Source organism: Ictalurus punctatus, chromosome 15 (genome assembly GCF_001660625.3).
Source record: "Ictalurus punctatus breed USDA103 chromosome 15, Coco_2.0, whole genome shotgun sequence".
NCBI classification, from domain to species: domain Eukaryota; kingdom Metazoa; phylum Chordata; class Actinopteri; order Siluriformes; family Ictaluridae; genus Ictalurus; species Ictalurus punctatus.
This window is the reverse complement of record NC_030430.2, coordinates 24787524-24800226: the sequence shown is the minus strand read 5'-3', so window position 1 is coordinate 24800226 and position 12703 is coordinate 24787524. Positions and strand designations below refer to the sequence as shown.

General features: G+C 42.8%; 2 protein-coding genes across 9 annotated transcripts in view; both read left to right on the top strand.

Moving 5' to 3' along the window:
- The window catches only part of LOC108276202 (zinc finger protein 835), a 14498-nt gene extending 11184 nt beyond the window's left edge, over nucleotides 1-3314 (top strand). For all 5 annotated transcript variants that reach the window (XM_047160423.2, XM_017487677.3, XM_017487676.3 and 2 more), the window contains 2 exons: nucleotides 669-855; nucleotides 1132-3314. In XM_047160423.2, the coding sequence (XP_047016379.1) occupies nucleotides 669-855; nucleotides 1132-2733 (1789 nt within the window). In that variant the 3' untranslated portion in view covers nucleotides 2734-3314. The remainder of the gene's footprint in view (nucleotides 1-668; nucleotides 856-1131) is intronic.
- Nucleotides 3315-5490: 2176 nt separating this feature from the next.
- The window catches only part of si:ch73-181d5.4 (death-inducer obliterator 1), a 32315-nt gene continuing 25102 nt past the window's right edge, over nucleotides 5491-12703 (top strand). Inside the window, exons 1-2 of one of the 4 annotated variants that reach the window (XM_017487254.3) lie at nucleotides 5491-5768; nucleotides 6256-6958. In XM_017487254.3, the coding sequence (XP_017342743.2) occupies nucleotides 6258-6958 (701 nt within the window). In that variant the 5' untranslated portion in view covers nucleotides 5491-5768; nucleotides 6256-6257. Of the gene's footprint in view, nucleotides 5789-6252; nucleotides 6959-12703 lie in introns of all 4 variants that reach the window. The other 3 variants (XM_017487252.3, XM_017487255.3, XM_017487253.3) reach the window with 3 other exon arrangements.

Here is a 12703-nt window from a genome sequence, read left to right as displayed (position 1 = left end):
CACATGAGGAATAAAACCCTCCGTGTTGTGCTGTCACGGGAAATTTGATCATTATTATAGTTATTATGGTGTTATAGTTGATTATTGTCCTATAACTGCACATGCTGAAGTGTTTTATTCTTCTTGTACCTCAGCAAGTCGTCACCGATGACAGTCTTATCCGTTATTGTTGACGTATAACGTCCAAGAAACGGTGGGTTCCTGTTCTCGCTCACGTTATAGCAGCTGTAAACAGTCGCTCCGTCGCCGATATCTTCTATTCTCCTCCGTCTCGAAGTTAATAAGACAGAAAACGAAGCGTGACGCGTCACCGAGAAACCGCGAAGAAGTGTAAACCGGTCTGTCCTGAAGATTTCAGAAGCGTCGACACCGGAGTTCTTTAACCTTTTTAAATCTGTTTACGAGCTGTTGCTATAGAAACGATAACGTATCGGAACGAGCGCATCGAGATCATATAAACCTGCGCCGCTCTACTGTCAGAGCTGCTGTTATTGGAAACGAATCGACAGCTTCTGACCAATCAGAGTCCAGAATTCGACAGTACATGGTTGCCATGTATTTCAGCTACAAACCGATTTATTTATTTATTTATTTATTTATTTATTTATTTATTTTAGATCCGGGTCAAGTTTTAATCCCAGCGTATGTTATGTTTTTGTATATTCTAGGAACAGTTACGCGATCTTGAGCAAGGAGGTGTTGGTGCTCCTGATGTTCCGCTGTTTGGAGTGCTCCAGCGAGTGCCGCGTCCGAGGAATAGGCAAAGGAGGGAGTCTGTCTCTCGGACAGGAGTGTCTGTCCTGCTCCAACTACAGACTGTGGACCTCTAGACAAGCCGAGAAGCCCAAAGAGATGGTGTGCATCTCAGAGCATGAGAAAATTCGGTGATGCCTGCTCGGTTTTGTAGTAGATTTGTTGGCAGATTGAGAAAGCAAGCTATCTGCTTCCTTCTTTATATTTCTTTGTGATATCTCTGTACTTGTCTAATGAGCGGTTGTATATGAAGGGATACGATCAAACTGCGGGGTTTCCTTTAATTTGTCACCCGTCTGTATATATTTATTAATGGAATAGCTTTGAAATCTTCCCGACTCTACAAATATATTTATTTTATATTCTCTTCGCCACCAGGTGGCTGCCGCGCCTTTAATCGCACCGTACGAAGACGTGTCCACTCAGGCGTCTGATGACTCTTCGGTATCCGTGACTCTGCACTCGGGATGCAGTACGGTCGAGTGTAAAAACGCTGCCGTGCAAGACGAGACGGACGCCGAGGCCATTTCGAGTGTTATAGTGAAAGAGGAACCGGAAGACTGCGATGAGGTGATGAAGGAGGAGCAGCCGAGCCTCCTCATGGAGACGCACGAGGATGCTCCGGGAGACGACGGACTCGTCGGGAATCGCGACGAAGTCGTAACTGTTAAAAACGAGACGGACGAACCGACTCACCTCGAGGCTCTCGCCTTCCAGACCGAGCAGGAAACGCTGCTGATCGACGAGACCGGACGAGCGAGACGTGCCGAGCTGCCGAGAGACGACGACGACGACGACGACGACGAAGAGGATTCGGAAGAGAACTCGGAAGCCGACGAGGATTCGAGCTCGTTCGATCCGTCGGAGGATTTAGGCGAGGAATCGTCCGACGTGGATAACGCGAGAAAGCTCATGGTGCTGAAACCGTTTCAGAACACCGTTAAACCCATTATTTGGTGTACGGACTGTACGGACGTCGCCAAGATGATCTGTACGATTCGAAGGCACAAAAGGATCTACGGTTGCGCGGAGTGCGGCGCCGGGGACGAAAACAGCACTTTCAAAGACTTCTCCGTTCATTTCGGCGACATAACGAGTTTTCACAAGCACGCCATGAAGGAACACGGCGCGAAAGAAATCCCTCCCGAAAACAGAGTCTGCGAGGATTGCAATAAAACCATCAGGATGCCGACGAACCCTAACAAAAAGCCACGAGAACACGTGTGCGAGTACAAGATCAAGCCGTTCGCGTGTCACTTGTGTCGCAAGCGCTTTTTTACAGAAACCGGCCAAAAGGTGCACTACCGTCGACTTCACGGAGACTACACGCATTTCTGTAAGTACTGCATGACGCCGTTCGACACGAAAGAGTCCAAGCTGAAGCACGAGACGACTCACAGCGAAGAGCCGCTGCCGTACATCTGCCCCGACTGCCCGGAGAAGTTCCAAGACTTCGTCGCTCGCAACCAACACCTCCGGAGCCACCGAGGCGAAAAGAAACACGTCTGCGACAAGTGCAACCGGAGATTCGGCGATCTCGCCAGCTACGACAGACACGTCCGGATACACTCGGGAGAGAAACCGTACACGTGCAGCGTCTGCGAACGTTCCTTCACGCAGGCCGGACACCTCAAGTCGCACATGCGTCTGCACACGGGCGAGAGGCCGTTCATGTGCGAGCGGTGCGGGAAGTGTTTCAATCACAACGTCAGCCTGAAGAACCACCTGCGGAAGCATCACTGCACCGACGGCGCCGCGGCCGAAGATGACCCCTCCAGGACGGCGAAGCGGAGCAGAAAGCGAGCGAGAAAAAGCGCCGAGGACGTCGAGGAGGACCGAGGATTGGAATGTCGGACGTCTCGCTCCGAGACCGAGACGTCCGATTCCGACGAAGAGCGGTCGAAAAGAGGAAAGAAGAAGAAAGCTAGGAGGAAGAGACGAGCGGAAAAAGGCGCAGACAACGACGAGCGTGGCGAGTGAACGTCACGGACTGCAGTGTTTATTAGTTTCACAACATTTCCACTGAAAGGTGCACTCTTATCGCAATAAAGCTGCTATCCATGAGGATGAAGGCTAAAGCGGCGGTCACGCTAGGGGTTTAAGAAAAGCCTTTGCTCCCGGTACTGGTTAATTATCCTACACATCTCCTCATTTTGTTTTGCATCAGATTTATGTAGAAGTTTTCATTGAACTCAGACCTGGGCCAGTAGAAAATGAGCAAAGGGGTGGGGTCTGAACATTTAACAACGCGAGCTGTATTATTACCAACCCCTTTTGCTAAATGGGAACTTTCTCGGTCAATCTATCACACTTAAGGTTATCTGTTCATTGAAACAGTAACCCCCCCCCCCCCTTCAGAAACGCGTCACACCAAAACCCACACCGTTTTGGGTCTATACACCGAAACCATGGACAGCTGTGCTACTCGGGTGTCTCTTAGTACCTCACGTTCCTCACTGTCACGTTACTCTTTTGTAAAAAAAAAAAAAGAAATAAAAGACTCGCAGTGATGAAGAATGTTGCTTTGTACAGTTACACAATAAAACTGCTGTTTATAACAATTTGTTATTTGTGTTCGAGGCATTTCAAAGGCTTCCTTATTCATAAACTCGGTATATTATATATATGAAGTGTGTGTGTGTTTATATATATATACACACAACAGCGGAGGGGTTGCCAGATTGATTCCAATTCAATGCAAACCAGCCCCAGTGTGTGTGTGTATGTATGTGTGTGTATATATATATATATATATATATATATATAATATATATATATAAGGGATGCTGTTGGTAAAATCATTGGGATAGCAAAATAACTTTGGGGTTTAGTTTAAATATGAACAAGTTACAACTGTGACTGGTTTGCGTTGAATCTGGCAACCCCTCCGCTGTTGTTTGTACAGTTCATTAATACAACATTAGTGATGCGTCATAATTTCTAACTTACTTCTCATAAACGTTATTCCTTCAGACACATTTTCAGTTATTAGATGCTTACTGTCAGATATTTAGATTTTTAAATAATCAAACTTTTATTTATTTATTTTAGGTAAAACATCATCTAAGCATGTACCATCTTGGACCGTCTTTACACAGGAATAATAATTCACACAGTTAGGATAAATAGCTTCTGATTCACCTTATATGCTCACTACACAGGATATGTAACATAGAGCGTCATACACTGTATGGCCAAAAGTTTGTGCACCCCGACCATCACACATATGTGCGTGTTGAACATGTCATTCCAGATTTATTCCCTCTTTGCTGTTATAATAAGCTCCTCCACCCTTCTGGGAAGGCTTTCCACTAGATTTTGGGGCGTGGCTGTGGGGATTTGTGTTCATTCAGCTACGAGAGCGTTAGTGAGGTTGAGGTCAGCTGCTGATGTTGATGTGATGAGGCTCCAGTTCATCCCAAAAGTGTTCAGTGGGGTTGAGGTCAGGGATCTGTGCAGGACACTCGAGTTCTTCCACTTTGTTGCAACCTTGGCAAACCATGAGTATACTATCGATGAGTCTGAATTCAAGCTCTTGATCCAACAAAATGTATGTTTACAATTTTCCCTCTTATGATAAAGGGGTCAACGAGCCCGTTCCTCTAGGTCCACTCACATTACACCCATATTACATAGACTACTTGTAGCTTCTAGGATTCAGTACAAAGTCCTTCTTCTGACCTTTAAAGTCCTCTTTAGCCTTGCCCCCCCTTAGTTCCTTCATCCTGCCATTCCAGCGTGGACATTTCTGCTTGTCCACCATGGCTAGTAGATCATTTGCCATCAATTCACTCCCCCAGAATCTCTGAAATGTTACCTCCATCTTGACTTTCAAAACACAACTTAAAAGACATTTATTTCTTCAGTACTCCGGCTCATTTCCTAATAGTTTAAATATTTATATTATTGCTTTTTTTTGCTTGTTGTTCTCCTATGTCTATGTCTAAATCTTATTGTAAACCTGCCTTCTGTTCTATAATGTTTGTTTGTATTTGGATTGGCCTCTTTTCAGTCATTCTGTAGACACGCCCCCACCATGCCCCACTTTTACAGCCTTTTGTTGCCCCTGTCCCAACTTTTTTGAGACGTGTTGCGGCCATCAAATTCAAAATTTCCTTATTTTTTTCTTCTTAAAACGCTACATTTCCTCAGTTTGAACATTTGATATGTTTTCTATGTTCTATTGTGAATAACATACGGGTTTACGAGATTTGCAAATCATTGCATTCTGTTTTTATTTACATTTTACACGGCGTCCCAACTTTTCTGGAATTGGGGTTGTATTTAGGCTACATAATACACTTGTTCTGAGACACTTTTTCTGAGGTTTTAAAAAAAATCACTTCAAAATAATTTCCCACATTATTTACAGTAGTAAGAAATGAAAAATATCGGCTATTGCAACTTTAATATATAGTCCTAACTTATAGACCTTATATACCTAATATATAGACCTTTCCCTCATAAACAGAGAATCAATAAATCATAGTAAAGGCACAAAAAAATTCAAAGACATGTATTTAGTTGATAATGTTTAAAATGTAGATCGCTTTTGACGAATTAAGCTATATTTAAATAAACTCGCACAGTGATGCTTCTCGTTTTATAAACAGAGGTTGCTATGGTGATCTGAATGACTTCTGTATTCGGCCAATCAGCAGGCTTCATCTTCAAAATCTACTAGCCAATCCTATTGCGTCCTGGGGTAGGAGGCGGGATTTGCCCAGGGGTTACTGGAGGACTATTGTAAAACCTCGGACGCCACGCCCCTTCTATGACGGACAAAATGGCCGCGCTGCGAGTTCTCTAGTGCGCGCGCTTGCGCGGAAGTTCAGCAATACCGTTCGCGTGAGTTTAAAATGTCGGTGTAAATTCCTCAAGAGAAAAAAGGGCCTCGGTTTTTGTCAGTACGACGTCCTGAACATCAAAAAAATAAAATAAAAAAAATAAAGCTGGGACGCCTGCAGATGCCGTTTTCCTGCGGTTTCGACACCTGGACTAGCAGCTCGCAAATGGTAATCCTTATTAGAACCGGGTAAATATTAGCTTCGTAGCATTCCTACGTTCACGTGCAGGGCGCGAGAACACGGTGACGTTTTAGATAATAATAGAATACTTCACAAACACGTAATTGTGAAATTATATGCGCGAAATGAAGCGGCTAGCTCTTTGCTAACTGCTGTGGATAACGAGCGTAAACATTAGACGACAGGCGCAGCTTATAAGTCATGTTTGGTTTTGTTTTCTTAGCTCGGTTTATTCACTACCGAGCTGTTATGTGTTTATTTACGCGAAATATAATGTTATACACTGTGGTTTGGCATTTTGTTCGTTTTAGTGTGAAAGATTGAGGTTTTGTGGAATGCTAGACCACGCCCTTTTTACCACGATTGACCTATATACCACGCCCTCTTTACCAGGACTGATCCAGATACACGCCTCCTTTTTACTGTATGGAATCTTGTGAGCTTATCCTTATTACACTTTTGATCTATGCAGTAGATATGGACGAGCAGCAGATGGATGATCCTTCCGCCAGAGAGACTACCAAAACCTGGGGCTTCCGCAGGAGCACTATAGCCAGGCGGGAGTTTATTGAAGAAATCGGAAACTTGGACCTCGTGACGTTGGCGCCACGTCGGAGCACACGCCATTCCAGGGGAAGAGGGAGAGGACGAGGGCGGAGCAAGCAGCCTACTGAAACTACGTCGAACGCCCCAAAAAGAGCACGAGGAGACAGGAGAGCTGTCCAGGCAAACCCAGAACCGGAGTCTGATTTGGATGAATTAATATCCGCGTCCCGTCGGCTGAAGACCGTGTCGGACATAGAGGCGTCGGAACAAGCCGACGACAGCGACGAGCTCACGCTCCGAGAGCTTCAAGAACGAGCCAGGAAGCGACAAAAGTCGGAGGAGAACAGCGAAGGAAGTGCAGGGACTACGGATTTGAACACCGAGACTGTAAACGAAGGTGATGATGAAGAGTCACGTGGTCTTCTACAATCGGAGGAGAATGTCTCTTCACTCTTTGATAGATTGGCCACCGGCTCATTGGTGATAAACGAAAGCTGGGAATCGGCTGTTCGGCTTGAGGAAGAGGAGGAACAGGAAGAGCAAAATGACGCAGATGAGTCTTCAGACGGTGATGAAGAATACAGCGACCCTAACGCTGTCTACTGTATTTGTCAACAGAAGCACAATAATAGGCAAGTATCTCCTAGAGTCAACGTTTTCTGTTCAAGTCCGTAATTTCATGCTTTTCCAAATCGAGTCTTTTTCCTGACATATCGATCTGTGTCGATTCATGCCACTTTCTTGTCGTAATTGTGTCGGTATAATTTCATACCCCTGACCAGGGGTTGGAACTGGTAAATCCCAGTTCCAGGATGCGTGGAGTTCAGGAGTAATGTTTTCAGGAGAAACATCAGGTGGTGATGAGTACTATAAAAATAAAACAAAACTGATTGCTGGTATTGGTCCGATATTGGACCGTAATCTTAGTGTACGTCGTCGTGCTAACAAACGGACGAATAAGATGTGGAGGTCTCTCACAATTAACGATCAAAACGGTATCAAGAAGAGGAAATACAGCATCAAATTCACAAGCAGTCGCGAGCCTGAAGCTGCGACGTGAACTTCTAGAGAAACTTTCACATGCGAGAGCACTTAATTTCTGCGAGCGCCGAGACGCGTGGTTTAATAGTGCACCTATTATGGTTTTTCAAATATGACCTTTCATGTAGCGTGTTATGTCGCTGTTTGTGAATGTGAAACGTCTGCAAAGTTTAAAAAATCGCAAGCGGAGTTATCGACTCCCAGACGAAGCAACCGATTCTGAACAGCTGAAACGAGTCGTTAGTGATTCCAGACTTTACCTCCTGTACTAACCTACGTAGGTCTGTAACAAAAAACCCCGCCTCTGTTCTTCATCAGCTGCTCGCTGACAGTGGTAGACCAATCACGACAGACTGGGACGTCTGACCAATCAGAGCAGAGTATGCTCTCTGAAAAGAGGAGTTTAGAACGAATCCTTTAGAACGGTTCATTTAACGAGTCGTTTGTGACCTGGCGGAAAAAGGTAACGCGGCAGTTTATGTTATGAGCACGTTAAAGTATTTTTCGACCTCGGATGCAAATAAATCTATTGTATGAGATGCTTTTAAAACAAATTTAGGCACGTTTCAACACCACAATAGGTGCACTTTAATGCGAAGTAGCTTAGTCATTTCGGTAACGTTTAATGCATGTGCATCAACAAATATCAGAAATTATTATCGCGTGGTTTTAAAGCTAATTTTAAAAACTTAACAAACTAAATAAATATGATTTTAGCAGTAAATTACAGTGGAGCGTTTAGTCTCTCCGTTTTTAAATTCACGTCGACGTACGCAAAAAAAAAAAAACAACAAACAGCAGACGTGGCCTGGATGTCTATTAACCCTTTACTCCTGGTTTTGCCATATGGCAACACTTAATTTATCTCCAATGTTCTGATAGGCGATAATACAAAACTATTATTTTCCTATGTAACTGGAAAAAGGGGGCGTTAACTTTGATATAACAAAAAACTGATTATTTTTTTTCCCTGCAGTCACATGGCATGGTGAAGGTATGTGGTACAGTATGTGTGTTCATGAACTGAAACTGACCTACAGCAAAATAAACAAAACAAAAAAAAACACTCGGCTTCTCTAATAGTATATGTACATTTTTTCACATTTAAAGTAACAAAACAGTTTACGGCAATAATTTACGAACTACCCCCCTTCAATTATACATTTTATGGATAAAAATCCATAAACTTTAAAAAAAAAAAAAAAAAAAAAAGTCAATGTAATAATTCACGCAGTTTCTATAACGCTAATGCTAGCATAACACATCTAAACACTTCACGGAGAAGCTAAGCTATCTCAAATACTAAACGGCACAGCTTCTAATCGAAGTGTTGGTCAAGGAGATTCTGCTTTTCCTAGAGGATTAAAGCCGGATGATTTATTGCGCATCAAGAGAGGATAAAGTCTAGGCTTACGTACCGTAATTTTCGGACTATTGAGCGCACCTGAATATAAGCCGCACCCACTAACTTTAAAAAGAAAAAAATTGTACATATATAGGCCGCACTTGTCGATAAGCCGCAGGTTTCCACGTTGTAACATGAGATATTTACACAGAAAGATGTGACACAGAAAGCTTTTTTTAAACTTTTAATTAAATACGTACCGTAGATGCATTTTTCCGAACAGTGCCTGTAACACGGCTGGTTGGAAAAAAATAAAAATACAGTTGCCTACCAGGAAAAGTCATTGATCGCTATCTTCATCTTCCTCCTAAAATCACTAAAGTCGTCATCTTCAGTGTCGGAATCGAACCGCCTCAGAATTAGCAGTATTTCGTCACACACTTCCTCAGTCTCTCTTTCGGTGTCGCTCTCGATGTCACTTACGTCTCGAGGCAAATTCGCCCTTGAGCTTGTGCTGTCCTCTTCATCACGCAGCAGTCCAGACTTTCGAAACCCGCTGGTGATTGTAGATTTTTTGACACTGCTCCACGCTGTTCGGATCCACTGGCAGACTTGAGCAAAAGCTGCTCTTCGCATGCTATTCCCTTCTTCGACAGCCAGATCGATCGCCTTTAGCTTGAAAGTTGAATCATATGCATTTCTTCGTGTGTTTTCCATGATGATGGTGAGTGCATGAAGCGCATATGACTGATCTGAAGAATTTAGTGTGAGTGCGTTTGATTTAATTCGAACAGTTTCATTGGTCCACTGTGACCTGTTCGGTAATTTCATCGGTCCGATGTGACGAGGCTAAATGTTTTGGCGGCATGAAGCTCGTTAGCCCGTAAAAATCCATAAATTAGCCGCGTCATTGTTTAAGCCGCAGTGTTCAAAGCGTGTGAAAAAAGTAGCGGCTTATAGTCCGGAAATTACGGTAGTCAGATAAAAAAAATCTATACGATTTTTACGGTGGCTTAGTGGTTAGCACGTTCGCCTCACACCGCCAGGGTCGGGGTTCGATTCCCGCGGCTCTGTGTGTGCGGAGTTTGCATGTGCTCCCCGTGTTCCTCCGGGTACTCCGGTTTCCTCCCCCACTCCAAAGGTAGGCTGAAAGACATGCGTGGTAGGCGTGTCTAAAAGTGTCCATAGTGTATGAATGGGTGTGTGAGTGTGTGATTGTACCCCGCCTTGTGCCCGTTGCTCCCTGGGATAGGCTCCAGGGAGCCTTTGGGATTTCCCCCGTGACCCTGAAAAAGGAGTAAGCGGTTGAAGATGGATGGATTGCTATAATTTTGCCGTTATTATCGTTACTGATAGTTATAGCTCAGAAATATTGACCTACCGCATTTGAGGTCAGGATAAATTTGTGTTTTGATGAGCTGGATCGCATTGCAGACTTCATTTGATTGGTAAATGGACAGGGATTTGACTGTTCTGTTTGTGAGGTCGTGCACTTAGAATTGAAGTGCTGATGGTCTGAAAACCATTTTTCGTTCAACCATTCCAGTCCAGGAGGATAAAGGTTATATAAACACGTGTAGGAGATGCTTCTTTCTCTGCGTTCTCCTGAATTCTGTGCTAAATAACCCGAGACGGGTCTTTCACATGAACACGGGGTCCAAAACATCTTAAGGTACGCCACCGTCACATAATTTGGTATGGTTGCTATTTACTGAGCATCACCTTGAAATCCACCGCTCGTACAACCTCTGGCAAAAATGATGGACTCGCCACACATAGCAAATGAACAAAGCACAGGTAATCATTTTTGTTTTAATAGCTGAACATTCTGGCTTTGTGAAACATACCTCAAACGAATTAAATTATCGTAATTAATGGTATATTTTGTTCCAGATCAAGTAGAGTAAAAAAAATTGTAGACTCATTGACCAAGGAGATGATGCTGGAACTTTTTGTCAGATCAACTCAATGACCTGGCCAACAAACAGCAAATAAATAAATAAACATTTATTGTGGAAATTTAGAAAAATTGGTCCATGACTTGGACAGACTCCATCCTGCGAAGCTGATCTGTCGACTGCTATTGGAGAAAGTTGGAACCAACGTGATGGAGGATATTATTATTGTTTTTCATCTAACAGGGATCGAAATGATCTTTTTTTACTTGGTAGCACCGGTGCTCCCAAATTTAAAAGGTCAGGAGCACCAGCCGAAAAATTAAAGAAAGCAATTTCCTTGAAAAGCAAACCAAAAAATATACAACAGTTATTGTGAACGGGCTGCTGACTAGTTCTGTAATATAACATTTACGTAACGTGGAGGAGCACGGTTACAATTCACGTGTGATGAAAACTCAACACTGGGTTTTTTGGTGGTGTTTTTTTTTTTTTTTTGCCAAGAAAGCCAACGTATCTTGGATCGTGTATCACGTTGCAGGTTGGCAGCCAAGTGAGGAAAAACAAACCTGCAGGGCAAAGCCCGGTGAAAAATGTGAGAATGTAAAGGTTTAGGGCAAAAGGAAATAGTTTATTGCCAATATTTCAATGTTGCAATGTTGTACTGTGTGTGTGTGTTTTTGGGGCGTTCATGATCTCGTTTGTAATGGTGGTGGATAGAGGTTGACCGAATTTTATCGATAACTAAGTTGGGCTGCCGATCAACCGGTATATAAAAATTGATACCGCATTAAAACGTAACACTCGAAGTAAAATGTTGCTGAACTTTATAATGAAAATAAACAGTACTGACTGTACCATGAAAATGTCTTGTACTTTTTAAAATGAAAATAATATATAAATGCTAAATATATATATATATATTTATACTTATACTACTGGTCAAAAGTTTAGACACTCATTCTTTATATTTATTTTTATTTTAGAATAACAATTAAGTCATTAAAACTCTGGAGTAGCACAAATGGAACTATGGGAATTATGTTGTGATAAAAAAAAAAAAGAAAAATCCAAAATAATTTAGTATTTTAGCATCTTCAATGTAGACTGCCTTTTCGCCTAGAATTTCCGGAAATGTATTCTTGGAGTTTTCTCGAGCGATTTCTTGAGGAATTTCCCCGAGATGCTTTTTAAACAGGATTCAAGGAGTTCCCGCCGACGCCGGACTCTTATCGGCCGCTTTTCGGAATATTTCCCTCCGAGTCGTCCGTTTAGAAACGTATATATTTTTGTAGATAAAATGTTAGTTTTCTAATGAAAGGAACGAAGGCGTCGGCACGATTATATTTTCATCTGCGACACCGATTTCACACGTTTAATCACGCACCTTCAGATCAAAAGGCTTTTAAGATCATGAGAAACATTTCAGTCGAGTGTCCACAAACTTTTGACCAGTAGTGTGTTTATAACTTAATAAATATTAAGGAAAATAAAAGACATGCATCCATCCCCATGACCCTGAAAAGGATAAAACGGCATAGACGATGGATAAAAGACATGCATCCAAACTGAACCAAAAAGTAACACTTCAAATAACAAATAAAGATAGAGACGTCCAAAACGAATCAAAAACACTTTAAATATCACAACAAAATTAGTCAGCGTTAGTTTTTATTTAGCCTCCAGAGGCCGCTCTTGTACCCTATATTGACAGCGGACCCTTCTCAGCCGCTCCCGCAACCGGGCGGGGGACGACGACTATTGTTGTGGATTTTTGCCAATAACTGATAGTTCCAGTTGACCTTTGTTGGCTGTGTTAAAGAGTTAAATCACACAAACAGCTCAAACTCGGATGATTTTCTACGTCTTAAGCTACTGAGAAGACAAACCACCTCCTCATTGTCCAGACTTACACCAATATTTATTTCATCTGCATTACTGACGATGGTAAATCTAATCTATAGAGCACACTAGGATAGTTAGTTTGTTCTAACGGAGTCACCACGGTAGTGAGGAGGTCTGCGGATCGTTATCCGATACCGGTCGGTATTCGTGACCGGTCGGTATTGATTATTTATCGTTTCTGACCCACTGAA